The sequence below is a fragment of the Protopterus annectens genome, chromosome 8.part0 (assembly GCF_019279795.1).
Source record: "Protopterus annectens isolate FY-2018-M chromosome 8.part0, PAN1.0, whole genome shotgun sequence".
Classification (NCBI taxonomy): domain Eukaryota; kingdom Metazoa; phylum Chordata; order Ceratodontiformes; family Protopteridae; genus Protopterus; species Protopterus annectens.
In genome coordinates, this window is record NC_056741.1 from 1,934,978,341 (window position 1) to 1,934,998,928 (window position 20,588).

General features: G+C 41.5%; 1 protein-coding gene across 2 annotated transcripts in view; it reads right to left on the bottom strand.

Annotated features, from left to right (window-relative positions):
• Positions 1–20,588, bottom strand: part of LOC122809737 (cytochrome c oxidase assembly factor 1 homolog) — a 651,317-nt gene that overhangs the window by 170,104 nt on the left and 460,625 nt on the right. For both annotated transcript variants that reach the window (XM_044081449.1, XM_044081448.1), the window contains exon 4: positions 9,761–9,837. In XM_044081449.1, coding sequence (XP_043937384.1) covers positions 9,761–9,837 — 77 coding nt within the window. The remainder of the gene's footprint in view (positions 1–9,760; positions 9,838–20,588) is intronic.

Here is a 20,588-nt window from a genome sequence, read left to right on the forward strand (position 1 = left end):
TGAAGTAAAGCTATACAAGCATAGGCTTACTTTGTCCCCAGGACACACTCTCACTCCTTCTCTTTCATTTTCCATGCAAGATCTTCTTTAAAGTTCTTTCACTGCCCCAACATGACACAGAAGACAGTGAGATTAACTAATTTATAGTTCTTGGTAACACAGGCTATACTTGATGATAATACACAGAGCTGTCCTAGCATGAATCATCACTGGCAGATATGCATCTAACACTTAATCTCTTGGCAAGTTTTCCCCTTCTGTATTTGCTCTAGCTCCCCTGACTGTTCCACTTCTTGCTTTGACAACATTTTAAATGCATGTTTTAAGGATGCCTTTACATACAAAAGTGCAATCCTTTCATGTCAACATTGCTTCTGCCCTTGACAGGAAGTTAACCGTTAATATAACAGCAGTATCTGACGTGTGTGTGTGTGTGTGTGTGTGTGTGTGTGTGTGTGTGTGTGTGTGTGTGTGTGTGTGTGTGTGTGTGTTTGCGAGTGAATGCAAACAGACTCTCAACATCTTAGCTACATCTGAGAATTAGTGTTATACCCTAGTTCTGTACAGGTTTTCCACCCATGTACACTGTGGTGACAAACCAGTACTGACACACAGCAATGTGGAATAGTGTACTGTGTCCACTACAGAACATACTGTCATAGACTGCGTATGTTCCATGAATCAGCTAGGACAGGTACAGCCAGTGTCACACAAACTCAATCCAACATTCTGCAGACAGAGACTATACCACAATGGTCATTAGCTTTTATACACATATGCCTCCAAAACTGCATCAACCATCTTCAACGTTGCACTTACAGTGCCTTCTAGTGTTGCGAGAACAAGGGTCCACACTCTTACATCAAGCATTATACAAATCATTAGCAGCAATACTGTTATGAATCCTTCAGAGTGATTAGCACAGTTATCCACACACGTGTAATCAGAACTGTACAAACTGTTAACAGACTTTTTTTTGGAGTGCACAGCATGGTTGTTTCAGGCATCCATACCATGTATCCAGCAGTGTGCAATTGTCAACAATATCATGCCTATCAAATCACAGTAAAGTTGTAGTGGGAACCCACACCCCTGCATCAGCATTATGCAATCTCCACCAGTGTCACTACTATGGAAGCTACAATACTGTGGGCATGTATGCCCACATTTGTGGATTCAGCACTGCACCAGCCATCACAAATATCAAGCCTATGGAGCTTACAGTGCAGTGGGAAATGGTGCCCACACCCAAGCATCCAGCTCTACACTGGTCATTGTCAAGGAGTTGGTGCCCACACCTGTGCACCCAGCACTACACTGTTCATTGTCAAGGAGTTGGTGCCCACACCTGTGCATCCAGCACTACACCTGTCACTGTCAAGGAGTTGGTGCCCACACCTGTGCATCCAGCACTACACTGGTCATTGCCAAGGAGTTGGTGTCCACACCTGTACATCCAGCACTACAGAGGTCATTGTTAGTGCAGCATATCATACAAGGTTTAGCAATAATAAAGTCACAGTATAAGCACAATGTCTGCGGACAGAGAAATGAGTATTCCCATGGGTATACACTGGTAGTTACTATGCCAAAAGAAAAAAAAAGACCACATGTGTCAACAGTAAATAAACAAAAGCTACAGAACTTCAAATATACACTGGTGTTTACTTTGATGTTTGAAATGTCACAAGTGATATCAAGCTAGCCAAAACACAACAGCAGGAATGCAGTATTCATATTACATATTTTGAGACATTCATGAATGCAAACACAGTAACTGCATCAAAAGTAAGAGTGGTACTTTATTCAGTAAGCTTACTGTTCTAATTCATAAATACAAACAGAATGCAAATGCACAGTACACGCCAGGGGACAATGGAGTAGGGATTTAGAATATATATTACTGTAACAGAGGCTTTCCTTATGAACAGTCGACTCTCACCCATACAAACAAGTAACCGGTTGAACACAAGTGATCAAAAACACCACTATAGAAAAAAGCAACCCTTAAAACAGTAAGATAATTTATCTGTAACAGAGGCAAGCCCAATGCAGCCCATGCACCCCACCCACACCTCTTTTATTGAAATTTACTAACTCCATGGTTCTTCAATTGGGTAAGGGGAATTACCCAAGCAGGGTAAAAACAGTAATCTCATAGGCTGTGGTCTCAAAGTATTGCCAGATAAACAGCAAAAGCAACCAGGAAAACATAACACTGGGGAATCAGGAACAGGGATATACCTAATTTAACACTCTTATGGAAGTCATAACAGACTGCAGTTAAAAGCATGGTGCAGTTCATTTGAGTAAAAAAAAAAAAAAAAAAAAGGATGGTGCAGAATGATGCTGGAGATCTGACGTGCTAAAACCAACGCAGGAGTAAGCTCAGTTCAACTAATGTAACATCTAACAGGCTGAAGAAAACAGCTACAATAAGGAAATGAGTGTCAGAAAGGAAAGCAGGGAGTATGACAGAAAATTAGGAGGGGAAATCAGTAGAGTAGTACAGAGCAGAATATTTCAAAGGAATAGTAAGGAGTCTGTTATTGTCAAAAAGAGGGGTGGCACAAGTGTGAAATTAGGAAGTGAGTAAACACTGAAACTGCCAGAGTTATAAATTAGAGACATGAGGGACAGAAAGAGATGAGCATAAGGACCAGATAGGAGATGGTATGGACATACAACAGAAGAAACCAATGCAAACTGCAAAAAAGAGGGAAGCATGTGAACATTTAACTAAATCAAGTAACCCTGCAACTAAAATTCCTGTGACAGGCTAGCTGAGAACTGATGCATTCTGAACCCTTGTTTGGAAAGTACAGTTGTGTACACTTACCGTAAAGGTAGATATTCGAGTGTATTCACTGTTGCAGTCATCACATTTGGGTTATCTACTTGCAGTAGCCCTCAGTTGGCCTGATTATCAAAGTCTTGGGTCCTGCATCAGTTACTGTCTCATCTTCCGTGACGTCAGGTAGTCAGGGGTATAAAGCATGCAGCCAATGCCATTACATCAGTTTTTCTTGCCCCAGATGTCAGATGCTCCCCTAATGGGAAGCAATGTTTTATATATATATATATATATATATATATATATATATATATATATATATATATATATATATACATATATATATATATATATACACACACACACACACACACACACACACACAAGGTTAAACCTCCAACAAAAAAGCAAATACACCAAAAAGCTTTTAAGGATAGTAAAGGAAAATAGAGGTATAGCCAAAAGACGTCAGGGGGCTGGAGGGAGGGTAACCAGGACTGCAACAGTGAATACACTCGAACATCTACATTTATGGTAAGTGTACACAACTGTACTATGTTATTCGTGTTTCACTGTTGCAGTCATCACATTTGGGTAAATTCCCAAAGCTAAGGATGGGGGGTGGAATTTAGATAGCATTAGGACCAGTTATAAGGCCCTGCAAGACTGCAGTGGCAAAGCCAGCTCTGGATTTAGAGAAAATTGGCAAATGGTAATGCTTGGTGAAAGTATGTACAGAACTCCAGGTAGCAGCTTCTAGGATGTCTCTGGTAGGGACACCTCTGACAAAGGCTGTAGAGGTAGATGCAGCCCTGGCTGAATGGGGTCTAATCCCCTGTGGGATAGGTTTTCCATGGTGCTTATAGCAGAAATTAATGCAATGGCCTATCCATTTAGAAATGGTTTGCTTTGAAATAGCCTTCCCCTCTGCCCCTGCAGCAAATGCCACCAGCAGTTGTTCAGATTTCCTTTGAGGTTTAGTCCTGTCCAAATAAAATCTAAGTTGTCTGTGCATATCTAAGGAGTGCAGTATCCATTCTCCTTTGTTCTGTGGATTAGAAAATAAGGTTGTCAAATGAATGGATTGATTAAGAGCCACACTGGATACCACCTTGGGCATGAAGGAGGGATTGGTCCTGAGGGACACCCTGTCCGCATGAAAGAAGATGAAAGGCTCCACTGCCATAAGGGCCTGTAATTCAGATACCCTTCTTGCTGAATTGATTGCTAAAAGGAAAGCTGTTTTCCAAGAAAGGAATTTTAACTCTGCAGTTGCAGCTGGCTCAAAAGGAGGAAGAGTGAGTTTTTCCAATACAAAGTTAAGGTCTCAGGCTGGAGATGGGGCTCTCCTGGGTGGTCTTAAGTTTTTGGCCCCTCTGAGGAACTGCTTGAGCAGTGGGTGAGAAAAGAGGGGTGGTTCTGTGTTGTAATGAGCTGAAATGGCTGAGGCATGAATTTTTATGGAGGAAAAGGAAAGGCCCTTGTGAAGCATCTCCGTTAAGTATTGAAGAATCTGAGGTAAATTGGGTGCTGCTGTGGCCATCCCTTGAGTTTAGTTCCAGGCACAGAATCTTTTCCATTTTTCAGCATAAGAATTTCTAGTACTAGGCCTCCTTGCCTCCAAAATGACATCCAACACTTGTTTACTGATGGATGGTAACAGAGAGATTAGGTAATTAGCCAGACTGCCAGGTTCAGGGTTTGAAGCTGGGGTGCAGAATCTGGCTCCCCTGCTGTGACAGCAGGGTAGGGGTCTGAGGCAGGTGCCAAGGGGCTAGCTGTGACACACTGCGCAAGAGGGGGTACCAGTGTTGGTGTGGCCAGTCTGGTGCAATCAGTATCATCCTTGGTTTGTCCTGTTTGATCTTTAGTAGTACTTTGGAGAGGAGAGGCAGAGGAGGAAAGGCATAAACTGATAGATTTTTCCAGCTGAAGGACAAAGCATCCACTTTCCAAGCTTGCTTGTGGGGAGTCCTTGTGCAGAATTTGTCCAATTGGTAGTTCTGGGGGGAGGCAAACAGGTCTATATCTGGGCTCCCCCATTTGTTGATCAACATGATGAAAGTCTTTGGTTCCAGTTTCCACTCATGTGGGTCCATGAGATTTCTGCTTAGTTCATCTGCCAGTGTATTTAGTTTTCCTGGCAGGAATTTAGTCTGTAGATGCACTTGGTACCTCAAGGCTGTGTTCCACAGAGCCATGGCTAGTCTGCAGAGGGGGTAAGAATGGGTACCCCCCTGCTTGTTTATGTACCACATAACAGTGATGTTGTCCGTCTTTACCATTAATTGTCCTAGAAGAATGTGATTCTTGAAGGCTGTCAGAGCATTCTGTACAGCTAACATTTCTTTTTGATTGATATGCAGGTGCATTTGACTTGGGTTCTATTTGCCCTGAATGCACTTCCCTGCCAGGTAGCCCCCCCATGCATAGTCTGATGCATCTGTTGTTAGGGTTTGGGCGGCAGGGGGTAGAGTGAATGGTAGTCCCTTGATTTGGTGGCAGGCCTCTGCCCACCAAAGGAATTCTAACTGCAGGCAAGGTATGATAGGAATCATTGCTTCTAGATCCTGAGAATGTTGACACCATAGGCTTTTTAGATACCACTCTAGTTTACTCATATGCAGTCTTGCATATGGAATTAGTAGAATGCACGAGACCATGAACCCCAAAGTTTGCAGTATTTGCCTTGCAGATTGCAGGGTTTTTGTGGCCACTAGTTTGAAGTAAGTTGCCAAATGAATTTGTTTCTCTGGTGTGAGGAAAGCCATCTGGGAAGTTGTGTTCAAGCTTGCTCCCAGGAATATAATTTGTTAACAGGGTACCAGATGTGATTTCTTTTCGTTTATGGTGTACCCCAGACAAGTTAACACCTTTTGTACAAATGCCAGATGATTCAGAAGTATTCCCTGGCTTTCTGCCTGAATTAGACAATCATCCAGGTATGGGTATATTTCAATATTTCTTTGCCTGCAAAATGCAATGACTGGAGCTAGGCACTTTGTGGATACATTTGGCGCAGTAGATAAGTCAATGGGCAGTGCAGAGAACGGATAGTGCATGTAGCCTGCTTTGAAGCATTGGTATCTTCTGCAAGATTCCCTGATTGGGATGTGCAGGTAGGCTTCCATTAAACCCAGTGTTGCCAACCAGGCATCCTTGCCTAGCATAGGAAGTAACTGGTGAAGAGTTAGCATCTTGAATTTTGGAATCACCAAAAAGGTGCTTAAGGTAGAAAGATCCAGGATAGTACACCATGGGTTGTCTTTTCTGGGTACCAGGAAAAGTCTTGAGTAGAAACCTTGTCCCTTTTCCTCTTCTGGTACAGTTTGAATAGCCTTTATGCTTAAGAGAAAGAGTACTTGCTTTTGAGCCTCTGCCCACTGATTTAGGGGTAGATCTGGCCAACCGTTTGGGGTTGGTAACGTGTGGAAGTGAAATTTGTATCCTTGGGAAACTATATTTAAAACCATATTTAAAACCCATTTGTCCTGGGTAATGAGTTCCCAGTTTTTTGCCTGCAGAGCAATCTTTCCCCCTAAAGGAGCAGTCAATTGAGAAGTGCTTGGAAGTTTTAAAATTAAGTCATTGAGACAGTTTACCATAGGGGGGAGTCTTACTACTCCCTGATTTGGAATTGGGAGTTCTGTGCATACCCTGGGACTGAAGCTTGGGTATTCTGCTGGTTCTGGGTTTGGACTGAGAAGGCCTGGAAGAGGCAGGAAAGGACCAATTCTTAGAGGGCCAATGCCTACTAAATCTTGGAGGCTGTACTTGTAGGAAATCTTTAACAGTTTGCATAGATTTAGCTTTTTCCTCCATCTTTTTAAGAACTTCTATTGCTTTGCTGCCAAACAGGCAGTCCTGATTTAAGGGAGCATCCAGCAATTTAGCTTTAACATGATCTGGCAAGGATTGCTCCTTAAGCCAAGCATGCCTTCTAAGTACAGACCCAGTGACAGCAGCCCTGCAAGATGCCTGTAGAGAATCAAAACCACATTGCAAAGTATGTTTTCCGACCTGTTCAGCAGAATGCATTAAATCCTGCAAATCCTTGTTTTCAGCACAAGCAGGAATCAACATCATTTTCTGTTTAAGCAATCCAATAATATGCTGCTACTTTAACATATGAAACTGGAAATTTAAGGCCCTAATGGCCAAGGTTGCAGAAGTGTATACCTTCTTACCCCATCTATCCAGCGCCCTGGAGTCTCTATCAGAGGGGGTAGGATTTTTGGCAGTAGTAGCCTTAATGTCCTTGGGTCCCTGTGAAATGGTCTCAGGATATGCAGTAGGATTTTTAAAAAGGAACTTGTGAGAGTCAGGAACCCTGTAATATTTATCAGGTTTTCTGGGAGCAGGAGGTAAAGAGTCAGGGGCCAAGCTAGATTCCGAAAAGGCATCATCAACAACGTCTAGTACAGGAGGGATAGCTAAAGACCTGTGCTGGGGCAGGAGTAAGAAATCTGTAAGCTTCTTTTTAGAATCAGAGTAATCCTGGCTTTCCCAACGAAAATGCTACCTAAGAGTTTGCAAGGTTTCACCAAAAGAGAAATCCTCTGGGGGGGGGGGGGGGGGGGAGTAGAGTCCTCTGCATCAGAATCCTCATAAGTAGATAAGGGTAAATCCTGGTCATCAGAGGAAAAAGAAATTTCAGAATCCTGGTCAGAAGCATCATAAGCAAATTCAGTCCTAGGTCTCTTAAAGGGGGAAGGTTGGCTTCCCCTGATTAAAGTAATAAGGTCTTCAGCCATTCTTATCATTTGTTTTTTAGGCATAGAGGCCTGACCATGCGGTCTGGGCATCGGTTTTCTAGGTATGGTTCGAATTTTAGGCCTTGAAGAAGAAGATGGCGTCAGTTTAATATGCAAGTCAGTAGACCTGAATACACCCTCAGAAGCTGGTGCCTGCTCCGGACCCATCCAAGGTAGAGACATCCACAGGTTCCACAGTTGAAGCATATCGCGGCATACCGGACTCCAAATGGGTCTCAGTAGAGACCTGTGAATCTAAAGTGGCGAGTATCAGGGGCTGTGAAAGTGCCTCACTGAGTACCGGCGAACTGGCGACTGGCTTAGGAAAAGCGTCGTTGGCAGCTTTGGACTTAGGCGACCTGTCTCTGTCTTTATCTTTGTGTTTTTTCAGAATGTCTGTAGTCGGATGGCTTACTGAAGACATACCTGGATAATTGAACCGAGTACCAAAATATTTAAAAGCGAAAATATACCGACAATGAATAGTTCATTGCTTAAATAAGGCACAAAACCGACAGCGAAGTACGTCATGGTCAAGGCCTAGGCAAGGAATACAGTACGAATGAAAATCTTTATGAGGTATTTGCTTTCCACAAGTAATACAATTATTGACTTTTACTGACATCGGTTTAGAGCAAGAAAAAGTTTCCCCAACGGGGTACTTATCTTTAGTTGAAGACTTTGGTTCTGAAACTCGAAAACGAAAATTTCAGGAGTCAGACGACCGGCACTTGTGAACTGCTTCTGCTTCGGGCACCGCACGGCAAGAAAGACTGATGTAATGGCGTCGGCTGCATGCTTTATACCCCTGACTACCTGACATCAAGGAAGATGAGACAGCAACCGAAGCAGGACCCAAGACTTTGATAATCAGGCCGACTGAGGGCTACTCCAAGCAGATAACCCAAATGTGATGACTGCAACAGTGAAACACGAAGAACATCCAAGTTTATGTGGAAGCTTATTACATTCTTTTGCTAAGCAAACACCAAAGGTTAAGTTTCTTTTTCCATTGTTAGATGGAAATATTTGTACTAAGGAAACACCATGAAAACAAGGATGTCTACAGGGCGTATATGAGGGTATTGTCTTGGATAATTTAATGAAGTCTAATATCATGTGATCCAGCTTTAGTTGGGCGAGCTTCAGATAATTAGGAATTCTAGCTTAGTAAGCTTATTTAAAGCATTACAGTCAGAGAATGGGAAAGTATGTTAACAATAAAGCATGACATTTTTACAAGATACCTCAAGTTTGTGGATGGAGCATAAGAAAGGATAATTCTAAAGGTAGACTAACCAAAAAAGAATCCTAAATGTTAGGTTGGTGGTTAAGATGCACCTCAGAGCTGAAATCATAAAGCCTGCAACACCAACACAGGGATGCAAAGGAAACTACAGATTTTTGTACATTTTTGAGTTTCACCTTTTTCTAACTTTGAAACAACCCTCACTTGACCACTGGATTTCAGGCTGCATGCTCCCCTCACATACACATGCAGTCATGCACAAGTAATCTTCTGTCTCATTTGATCCCAAGCACTGGTATAGCTCAAAAGGGTGATGCCTCCCAATCTTCCTCCTACATCCTGATGTTTGGGCAACAGCCAATGGATGATGCAGCCATCTCATGTCACATTAGCAATTAGGAAGAGATTTTCTTATGCTCTGAACACCCTGCACATCACAATGGAGTAAGTCTACAAACACAAGCTGAAGCATTCTGTCTACAGCTGCAGCTCTAACCTGCAAACACACTATTTACTTTTAGACCACCTGGGGCTCTCCAGCAGTCTACACCTGGGCAGACCGCTGTGGCAGCAGTGACTCTCTCTAGCGAGCGAGCGAGTATACACACACACACACACCTCTACCATGAAGAAGAAAACCCAGCTATCATCTCTTCGGTTCTTCCTCTCTATGCAGCTCCATCTTTCTGATCCCATTAGTCAAACATGGGACACTAGCACTAGCATGGAACTTTACCACTTTGCCAAAAGAACAGACTAATATATATATATTATATATATATATATATATATATATATTTTTTTTTTTTTTTACCCTGTAAGTAGATCAGTAAAAGATTATCAGAAAAAAAAAGTCAGCATCTTAAATTTTTTGTTATTATTGACATAATATATATGTGTATAATGTGGCCAGTGATGTTTTTAATTTTTTTCATAATGTGTAGGTTGTGATGATCACTTTACCTGCTGAGCACTGCATCTCTCACAGACGAAGTGTAGAGATAGCCAGCTGACTTTGCTCCAGATACTGGGATCTTGATCTGTAACATGCAAATGATACCAGAACACAGTCACTTTTGGTTCATTCTGACTCATAAAACAAAGTTTAGTACAAAGACGACAAGCCTTTACAGGAAATGTCACTTAAAGAGAACACACTTCAGATACAGCACAAGAAATTACAACAGAATTAACAGATACTGCAGAAACACGGGTCAATAAATAAGCACTTGCTCACTTACATGGAAGAAAAAAAATAAAAGGAAGAGAAGTAAAACCATTTATGTCATTAACCTTTACTATATAAATATAACATTTGTGGATTACGTGCATACGAGTGAAAATATGTATTGTGGCGACAATGCATACTGCCACAAATCTCAGAATCTTTTTAGTCTTAATATCTGACTCAATAGACAGAAAGAGAAATATTCACATATTTTATTTCATGTTTGTCACAGAACAGGTTTTCAAATTTACAAGTTTACAACAGTACTTTAAAATACACATTTTAACCACAACGAGATAAGTAATGTTGTCACAATATGTTAGGCCTTCATCAGACAAATAACAGAAAAACAGCTTATTTATAAACAGAACAGAAAAGAATCACATGATAATGAAATATAATCAAATTTCTGGTCAGGATGAACAAAGTGAATGTAGAACAATTAATTGCCCAAAATAAAGAAATAAAGAAAAGAAAGAAATACATATGTAAACAGATGAGAGACTGAAAAAATATATTACTTCATTCTCCTAGCTTTTAAAACAATGGACTTAATACAGACAGTATCCACGCTATACATGTGTGGCCCATCCTTAAGTATATGTGTACTACAAGAAAAGGGAAATCAGACTCCTGCTGATGTCATGGTAACGAGTTTCCACCTGTCAATTCTTCCTAGCTTAACTTCTATCTGTATTGAGCTAATACCTCACTTTTAAAACTACTCTGCATAAACATATCTATTGGATCAGACAATTCGGTGATAAATTCTTAATTCAATATGCTATATCTGGATACCTGTATGACCTCTCTTTTGACTAAATTGTTCATTAGTCATGTGGGATCGGCACTATAGTGGTGCACGTTACCACTTCTGCATAGATATTTCTCATAAATTCTAGAATGTTATATAACAACCAATAAGTGGTATTGCTCTGGGGTTTGCAAGGGCTCACAGTTTTGTAAATATGGCCATAGCAATATGGAAGGCACACTCAGTATACAAGAGTTCAGATTATTTAAAATGTTACTGTTTTATTGATGTCCTCTTTTCGTCTGGAAAGATAATGGGATTATTTTATGAATTTCTGTTTTATAAACTACTCCATAGAATTTTGAGTATTCTCAAGTCAATGTTTCTGAGGAAACGGTGAATTAGTTGGACATTCAGGTGTTTAAGGACATAATCACCAGAAGGCTCTACACTAAAACTGACAAGAAAGATTTGTGGAGTAACAGCTGCTTACACTACCATGGCATACACCCCAGCTATACTCTGTCGCATATCGTCTACTCAGAGGCGATCTCTGCTTAACATACAAGGCCATGTCAAACCCAGAGCTGTTGGACATGCTACACTTAAAGAAATCCCAATCCCTCAGAGCCACACGCTCCAGGGATCTAAACCTTGTCATCACAATAAACAAAACATGCTGGAAGGATAGATTCTTGACCCAGAGACTCCCCAGACTCTGGAATAGACTGCCTATACATGTCAAGCAGAGCACCTCTTTGGCCCTCTTCAAAAGGAACCTTGACGATTGGATGGGAGAAAGGAAATTCACCCTGGGGATCACGTCAGTTGCCCTGCTAGACAGGGGTCCAGGGAAGTAAATAGTGTGGAAAGAAATAGCCAGGGAATTGTTATGGCTAGGCTTGTATAGGCCCTAGGGCCAATATACCTCTCAACTGTACAGATTTTCGCAGAATGTCCAGATTTTTGGCTTATATTTTTGGCCTGTTCCTCAAAATTTGCAGTTTTTTGGCAAATCACTGGAATGATCTGAGGATTGAAGTCACTAAATAATGAGAGACATTAGAGTTTCAGACTTCATGTCCTTCAGAAAATGTTAAAACACACCATGTTACTTTAGCAACTAAGTTTATTAGAGCAATATTTAAAATATGTACCTATTTTTGGGCCTTTGTCCTCCCATTTTGGCAGGCTTTGTTCAGATTTATTGTGCTAAAAGGTTGAGAGGTGTGCTAGTACCAACCTATGGACCTATGAACCACACTGTTGAAAAACAATATGGCCAAAAGTCAGACCACACTAGATAATGACTGTGTGTAAAAACTGTCTGATATGACAGAAATGTTCAAATAGAGGGGTTATAAAAAAGTGTTAACAATATGGTACACACACAGGTTAAGCTAGGAAGAAATGACAAGTACTTGGCAAGTACAAACTCATCACCAGTATGATATCAGAAATAGTGTCCAACTTCCATTACCCTGAGTATATGGATATTTAAGGATGCCATTCACTTGTAGTGTAGTAATGAAACTATCAAATCCATTATTATCGGAAATTGGAAGGTCCTTGGAATATGGTGTTCAAGGTAGCTGGTTTTGGGACATTACAACGAAAAGTGTATACACTTTTAAAACATGTCAGAAAATGTCACTGTTAACATTACAGGGGTTTCAACAAATAAGAAAAAATGTGCATATGCATATAGTTTCTGTGATGTGTAGATTCACTACTAAAAGTTCTTACTTTATAGATGTTACCACTGGGAAAGTCTATGGAAGTTTTTTTTTATATATATTATAACCTTAATTTTATTCATGCTGTTTATGTTCCTCCTTCTGAACCATGCAATTCCTTTTATACTGACAGACCATAAGGAGATTAAACGTAGAGCAAGATCCAGCACAAGGCATCCTATGCAGTTGCCTAGGGCCCGCTGGCTTGGTGGGGGCCCACTGGGAGCTGCCACAACATTTAATTTTGAAATAAACAATTACAAACAAAAAAAAATTAATTTTTTTGCATCATCCATGCATTGTTTCTTTCAGGAAGTATTCTCTATGTGTATGCACAGCAGTACACGTTGGAACTGAAGCAACAAACAAGACTTAAATGCATACTGGAACCACAATGTTGAAGAACTGCTGATTTGGGAATTTCATTTCTGTTTTACAATTACTACTGAACGCACAGGAATTGAACTGCTTTCCCTTTTGTTTGTGCGTTGAACTGCCGAACGCACACTTGAAACGGCTGCTGGACAAACAGGAAATAAACTGTTTTCCCTTTTGGGACAACCAGGTTTTATGTTTGTGCACCCTTTTGAAGGAGGCATAGATGACCGTGTGTCTCTCATGTAGTTAGGTGGGTGTGTGCGTGGAACTAAACTGTCTTCCGGAGCATCTCATGAGATAAATGTACACTGGAAATGGGACACTGAAGAAAACTGTTGCTTTGGACTTCTGCTGCTGCCAGACTCCAGGGACTGAACTGCTTCCCCTTTTGCTGTGTGTTGAACTTGAACTACCAAATGGGACGACCAGGTACTCAGAGTGAAACTGGTGTGTGTGTGTGTGTGTGTGTGTGTGTGTGTGTGTGTGTGTGTGTGTGTGTGTAATGCTCTACTAAGAAATGGCAGGTTAGTTAATTAGGGACAGCAAGTTAAGTAATTAGCTTGCTCAGACTCAAACCCTGTACCTTGATTACAGGAAACAGGAGCCTTAATCCTCTACACCATCTACTAGACTATGGACTTGAAATGGATAACTGTCTTTTATTGGTTCATTTGTTTCACTACATAATGGAAAAAAATCTTCAAAATTACAGGGGTGCATTTTCATGGAATGTGAGTTGGTGTGTTGTCAAGGAATGCTAGTTTCAAAGGAAGAGAAGTGAATTGTTCCTTGTGTTGTCTGTTTTGTTTCGTAAATGGCCATCAGGTGTTTGTACTATAAAATTTCAAAGCAGTATCTGTAGCACAACAGGGAGCATACTTTCTTTTGGTGTCTACTCCCACACCGTGTTGCTGGATTGCTGATACTGCAGTGCAGTTTTTTTTTTTTTTTTGGGGGGGGGGGGGTTGCACACCTGAGCATTTTGCCCTTTACATAAGATGTTAAACTGAGGCCCCATCTGTCTGTGAATGATTGGCACTGTGAAATCTTTTGCATCCACCTGAACTATCAAAATGAGTAGGGGGAAATTTTTTAATACCTTGGCCAAATTTCCTCTGGTAGTATAAACACCACCAAAGGTTTCCCAGGAAAAGCCAGTACTAACTTAGTGGGAAGTCAACAAAGGATATTTAAACTAAAGCCATATTTCTGCCTTCAATTCAAAAGTAGAGAGAAAACAGTATGCACACACTGACAGTTTTTAGCAGTTTTTTATGGTAACTGAGGGAGATGGACAGGTAATTGGACAACAGAATGGCTGGGGGGACCTGGACCATTCATCTGCCTAGGGTCCCAACTGACCATGATCTGGTTCTGATTAAACCAGAGAGTTTATGAACATGCATCTATGTGATCAACAGAAAATTCCAACACAATGCACTATTTAGTCATTCTGTTCAATGATCTTCCTTTAAGAAGTTATTTTTACTTCATGTCCTTGTTAAAAGGAGTGGTGACTTAGATACATTACTGTACAAACAGAAACTTGAGAATTGCTTTTAGTGGCCTATTCTCACAGGTTTAAATTATTATCAAACAGGACAACGTCTTACTGTGAGGCGACAACGCTACCGCAGCACCACCACCGCAGTCTAAATCTTAGTGTGTGTGTGTGTGTGTGTGTGTGTGTGTGTGTGTGTGTGTGTGTGTCTTTCGGCTTTTCCCGGTTAGGGGTCGCCACAGTGGAACTCCGGTCCGCTAATGATTGGCAATAGATTTTTACGTGCCGAGTTTCCAGCTCTGACACACAACCTTCAACGAAGGTACGCCCATTCACACATGTCTCCGCAGAGAAGACGCTTTAGCTGAGAATCGAACAGGACAACTTACTGGGAGGCGACAACGCTACCGCAGCACCACCACCACAGTCAACAATACACACAAGTATAGGGGTAATTTTCTTGCTTAGCTATCATTTAAAATACTGTCATTTGGCAGTTTTAGTGGGCTCAGGAGGCAACGCACTCACTTGCAACACCTAGAGGTTCATTAAGCTGTGGGTTCTATACTCATAGTAGGTGCTTTTGTTCACATCCCGGTACTGACAGTGCTGTATTATAAAGGTGCTGTCCTTCAGATCAGTCACTAAGCCAAGATCCCATCTGCCTGAAATGGTGGCAGCCTAAGTCAATGTAAATGATCCCACAGCATTTATGAAAAGCAAGGGAATTTCCCCTGTGTCTTGCTAACATTTTCTATTTCTTTATAACTGCCACTTTAGGTTTGTCCTGAATATTGGCCACAAACATTATAAGACTAACTTGGCCAATTAAATGTTTTACTACAGGAAGAAAAAATGCAAATTATACAAAAGTTGCAGGACCACTAAAACCTCTCATCACTTTATTTGTAATAAATTTAGTCTTAGAAAATTCAACCTGATATACAACTAATACAATGAAAATAACAGAATGTCATTCATGAAACAAAACTGCTTAAGAGTTAGGTTCAAAACCTCAGTACATACCTCTCAAATGCCCAGATTTTTGCAACATATTTTTGGTCTGTTACTGCTGAAACGTGTGGTTTTCTAGCAAATAATTGAGGAAAGAAGTCATTAATAATAACATTCTGCTTTAAATATCTTTTGTTGCCAATCCAAATCCTGTTATTCTAGAAACATTTTATGTTTACAAGAGCAATTTTTTTAAAATCTATCCCTATTTTGGGGCCTCCTCTGCCCCTTTATTTTTGTCTTTGTCCACATTTCTTGCCTTAAGAGGTTGAGATGTATGTCGCAGTACCGCCATAGTGGTTACAACTTACACATATTCTACACTCATCTCAGCACCTGTCTACTTCTTGATATGTTGTTTCCTTATCATGGTGCCTTGCCCATCATCTCTATCACTGCGCTGGTACTTCCAAGGCATACCTCACTGCTGCATGGAGTACCAATAACTTCAAAAGATTTAATCTGCATGTGTCACGTTTCAAAGTAGGTAAAAAAGTAGCAAGTGAAGGGGTCTAAAAGCTCTATTAGAAACCTATCTTACTTCTTGAAGTAATGTGGAAAACACAGGTATGTGTGTGTATGGTCTTACATCTGTCTCCATGCGGATTCACTAGACAATCTCAAAATATTGAAATGTCGAATTTCAGTATTTCGAGACTGAATAGTCGAATACCCACATACCCGAACACCCAAAACCGCAAATAGCACAATTGCGACCATACACACACACACACAAAAAAAACAGCACATAAACACACACACACACACCTACCTAACTACACTAAAACAAACAAAACCACACACACAAGCACAACATAACACACAAACACACCTACCCTACCTATAAGCACCCCCCCACACCCCGCCTACTTATATATTCTAACTCCGAGGTCACACTAAATACACAAAACACAAAAAAAACACTGCACACACAATAAAATCCCTACCCAATACCCTTACACAAACACCACTTACCTGAAACTCCAGATAAATCCATAAACCGCACATCACGAATGTGACACCACGATAGCGAATTCGACATTTCCGCATTTGACATAGTGCATTTTCGCGTAACTGCACTTTCGACTATTCAGTCTCGAAATAGTGAAATTCGACATTTCAGTACTTCGAGATTGTCTAGTGTATCCCTCCAAGCCATGCCAAAAATCTTAAGCACACGAGACCTGACTTGCCTCTGACAGGGTTAGATGTGTGCCAGAAAGGTCTCAGTGTTCTTTACCCCATGTGAGCAGTGTGCAAGTCTGTCAGTCTTTATCAGCATGTGTCAACACTATAACATCTGAAGTAATTTGTCGGCATGATGAATTCTCGGAAACACTGCCCAGTCTCTGTACTGGAAGGTGGAGGTGGTGGAGCTGAAAAGGTATTCTCTTCTATTAAAAACAACTAATTTCATCTAACAAACCTGAGGAAAACACTTAAATCATTTAAAAAGTTAAGTCTGCATTTACGAAACAAATAACTGTAAGTGTATACGTGCACTATGGAGTAATAGTCGCAGTTGAAACATTTTACACTTGTGATCCTGCCTAAAGGCAAAAGGACAGGTAACATGACATCTTGACAGATGTAAACATTGAGACTGATAACACAGAAACGTAAACCTAAAATTGGAAATGACATTTAGGGAGAAACAAGAAACCTGGAGTGTGTGATCTCAGTACGGTGGAGATTGGGGAACTGACCCTATCCCTGCTGTAGTGCAATCATGGAGTTGTGGAGTTAGTATGCATAATTAGCAGGGGTGCAAGGGGCTTACCCCTGCTGCTGTTGCAAAAAAATGCTTTTGTTGCCTTTTTTTGTTTCTATGATTTGACATTTTGGAAGTTAGTGTTAAGACACTTGACATCCAGGACATTTGATCTAATGACATGAATTCCAAAACAATACAAGAAACTCCAAATAACTGCAAAATAAAGTAAAATAGTAGAAATACCATTTTAAGCAAAAGACAAAGTAAGAGCTGTAACAACAATTCAAATTTGAGTCAGTCACTGTGTTTTCTTCTTAATGCATCATTTTACAATTATGTCAATCTACCAGTGTGCCATATCTAACAGCATTAACATTTTTAATGAATTATGCCACATTTACAATGTTATTTAAAAATGTACGTTGTTCTGCTTAGGGATGTGGAGGTTTTGACTCTAAAGGATCTATGACCAGTCCCATTCACCTGCCTAGCAAAATAAATAAATAAATAAATAAATTTTAGCACAAAAGAAAATGTAAAAAAAAAAAAAAAAGTGTACAGACTATTGTCAGTATAAGGCATATTGATGGGTTGTGTCATTTTTTCCCTGTAACCAGACAAAACTTTTAGTTATGTACTTACCATAACTTCGGATGTATGGGATCCATCTCGCCTACATTCATGACAGATGGGACAGATGGGTTCGGAGCCGATCCATCGGCTCCGACTCGGCAACTTGTACACTAGCACGAAGTCTCTCATTGGCTGGGCTACTCCCTATCCCAGGATGCACTACACCTGCTTCCCCAGATCTTGTTTGTTCGCTTTCATACACCCATGTAAACACAGCAAACACTATTAGTCACTATAACCAACTAAAGTTCTTCAAGAAAGAACACCAAGAAAAAAGTGACTACAGCTCCTCTAAATCCAAATGGAAGGGGGAAGGAGGGTGGGTACTTATGAATGTAGTAGATGGATCCCATACATCCGAAGTTATGGTAAGTACATAACTAAAAGATGTAATGGGATCCTATCTCGCCTACATTCATGACAGATGGGACAGCGTCCTAGCACCTACATCCCGGGTGGCTCATTGGAACACACTCCTGAGAACTGTGGAACCAAAGGAAGCTCTGCCTCGAGAAACCACATCCAATTTGTAATGAGAAATAAAAGTGTGCGGAGAAGTCCAGGTTGCCGCAGCACAGATATCATCTATTGATAACTTGGAGTGAAAAGCTACGGAAGTAGCCATTGCCCTGGTAGAATGAGCCTTGACTGGAAAGGGAAGGTCTTTATGAGCTTGTGAATAAATAAAAATGATACAATCTTTAATCCATTTAGATATGGAGGCTTTTGTTACGGTTGACCCAATTTGTTCGCTGCAAAAGAAACAAACAACTGATTTGATTTCGCGTTTGAGCGGTTCTATTCAAATAAAACGTAGTTGTCTATGTCGTCAATTGATGCAAAGTATATTCTGCGTTATTAGAGAATTCTGGGAAAAAGACAGGGAGTTCTATAGTTTGTTGCATACAGAAAGAGGAGGCCACCTTTGGTATAAATGCGGGTTTAATTTCAATGAAACTCTATGCTTGTGAAAAATCAAATAGGGAGGATCAGAACAAAGAGCTTGAAGTTCTGAAACTCGCCTAGCAGATGTTATGGCTACTAAAAAGGCCGTTTTCCAAGACAGAAACTTTAAATCACAAGTAGCAGCTGGTTCAAAAGGACGGGCAGTTAGGGCAGCAAGTACCATATTCAAATCCCAAGGGGGAACAGGCTGAGATAAAGGAGGCCTAAGGAGCCAAGCCCCTTTAAGGAAAGCCTTACAAAGTTTGTGAGACATCAATGAAGGTTCAAAGGAAGCATGAAAATTAGAGATCGCTGCTAATTGAACCTTAATGGTAGAAACTGAAGAGCCCGCCTGAAAAAGGGAAGCCAGAAAATTCAGAACCTCCGATACTGGAGCAGTGAGAGGATCTAAACCTCGTTCTTGAGCCCAGAAGGCAAACCTTTTCCATTTACTGGAATAAAGTTTGATGGTGGAAGGTTTATGGGAAGAAGACAGAATGTGGACCACATCCCGCGAGAGAGCATTATCTCGGACTAAGGATGGAAGTGGAGTAACCATGCTGCCAACTTCAGGGACCTGAGAGACGGATGAAGCCGTCCTGACTGATGAGTCAACAGGTCTGGCACCGGATCCAGAAACCATGGACCTTCTATCGCATGCCTCTGTAGGAAAGGGAACCAAACTTGACGAGGCCAGTGCGGGGCAATCAGAATCATCTCGCTCTCCAGGTAAATGGCCTTCTGTATCACCCTCGGTAGGAGGGGGAACGGAGGGAAGGCGTAGAGAAGACCGGGGGGCCAAACGTGAGTCAGAGCGTCCCTGGGAATCTGTCCCTTGGATGGGAACAGTGTGAAGAACTCTCTGCATTTCGCATTGTGGGGGCTGGCAAACAGGTCGCAGCAAGGAAGACCCCATCTGTCGAAGATTTTCGCAGCTATACTCTGATTGAGGGACCACTCGTGGGGCAAGAGAATGGTCCTGCTTAATCTGTCCGCAATCACATTGGACTTCCCCGGTATGTGCGTTGCCATTAGAAAGCGGTTGGTAGCTACTGCCCAGTGCCAAAGTCTCATGGCTTCTCTGCATAGTGGGTAAGACCTGGTACCCCCTTGCTTGTTTATGTACCATACTACCGACATGTTGTCGGATAGGATCGCAATTGGGCCCTGTGGGAGAGCGTGATGGAGAGCTTGGAGTACCAATAGTACCGCTCTCATCTCCAGGACATTGATATGCAAATGTGTTTCCTGGATCTGCCATGTGCCTTGGACCGACCTGTCCAGGTAATGACCCCCCCCACCCTACCTGGGAGGCGTCCGTGGTCACAGTGGCAACGGGACGTTGAGGAATAAAGGATCGCCCTTGGTCGAGATTTGAGTGTGGAAGCCACCAACGCAGATCTCGACGGCAACTCTCCGTGATTATGATTAAGTGGTTCAAGGGCAGTTCCTGATAAGACCATTGAACCGACAGTAGCCATTGTAGAATTCGCATGTGAAGTCTGGCCAAGGGAACTAGGAGTATAGTCGACGCCATCGAGCCCAACAGTTGTAGGATCCGATGGGCCGGGGCTCTTTGTAAATGAAGGCAGGATTTGACCTGATCTTGTAAGATCTGAATTCTTGCTGCCGGTAAGAAGGCGCGCATTCTTCTTGTGTCTAAGTATGCGCCTATGAAAGTAATACGCTGAGAAGGCTGCAGTACAGATTTTTGCAAATTGAATGTGATCCCCAAGAAACGGCCCAAGTTGAACGTGGCTCTGAGCGCTTGGAGAAGTAGATGCTCGGAGGTGGCTGTAAGGAGCCAGTCGTCTAGATAAGGAAACACCTGGAATCCCAGACTTCTCAGGTGAGCAGTTACCACTGCCAGACATTTGGTGAACACCCT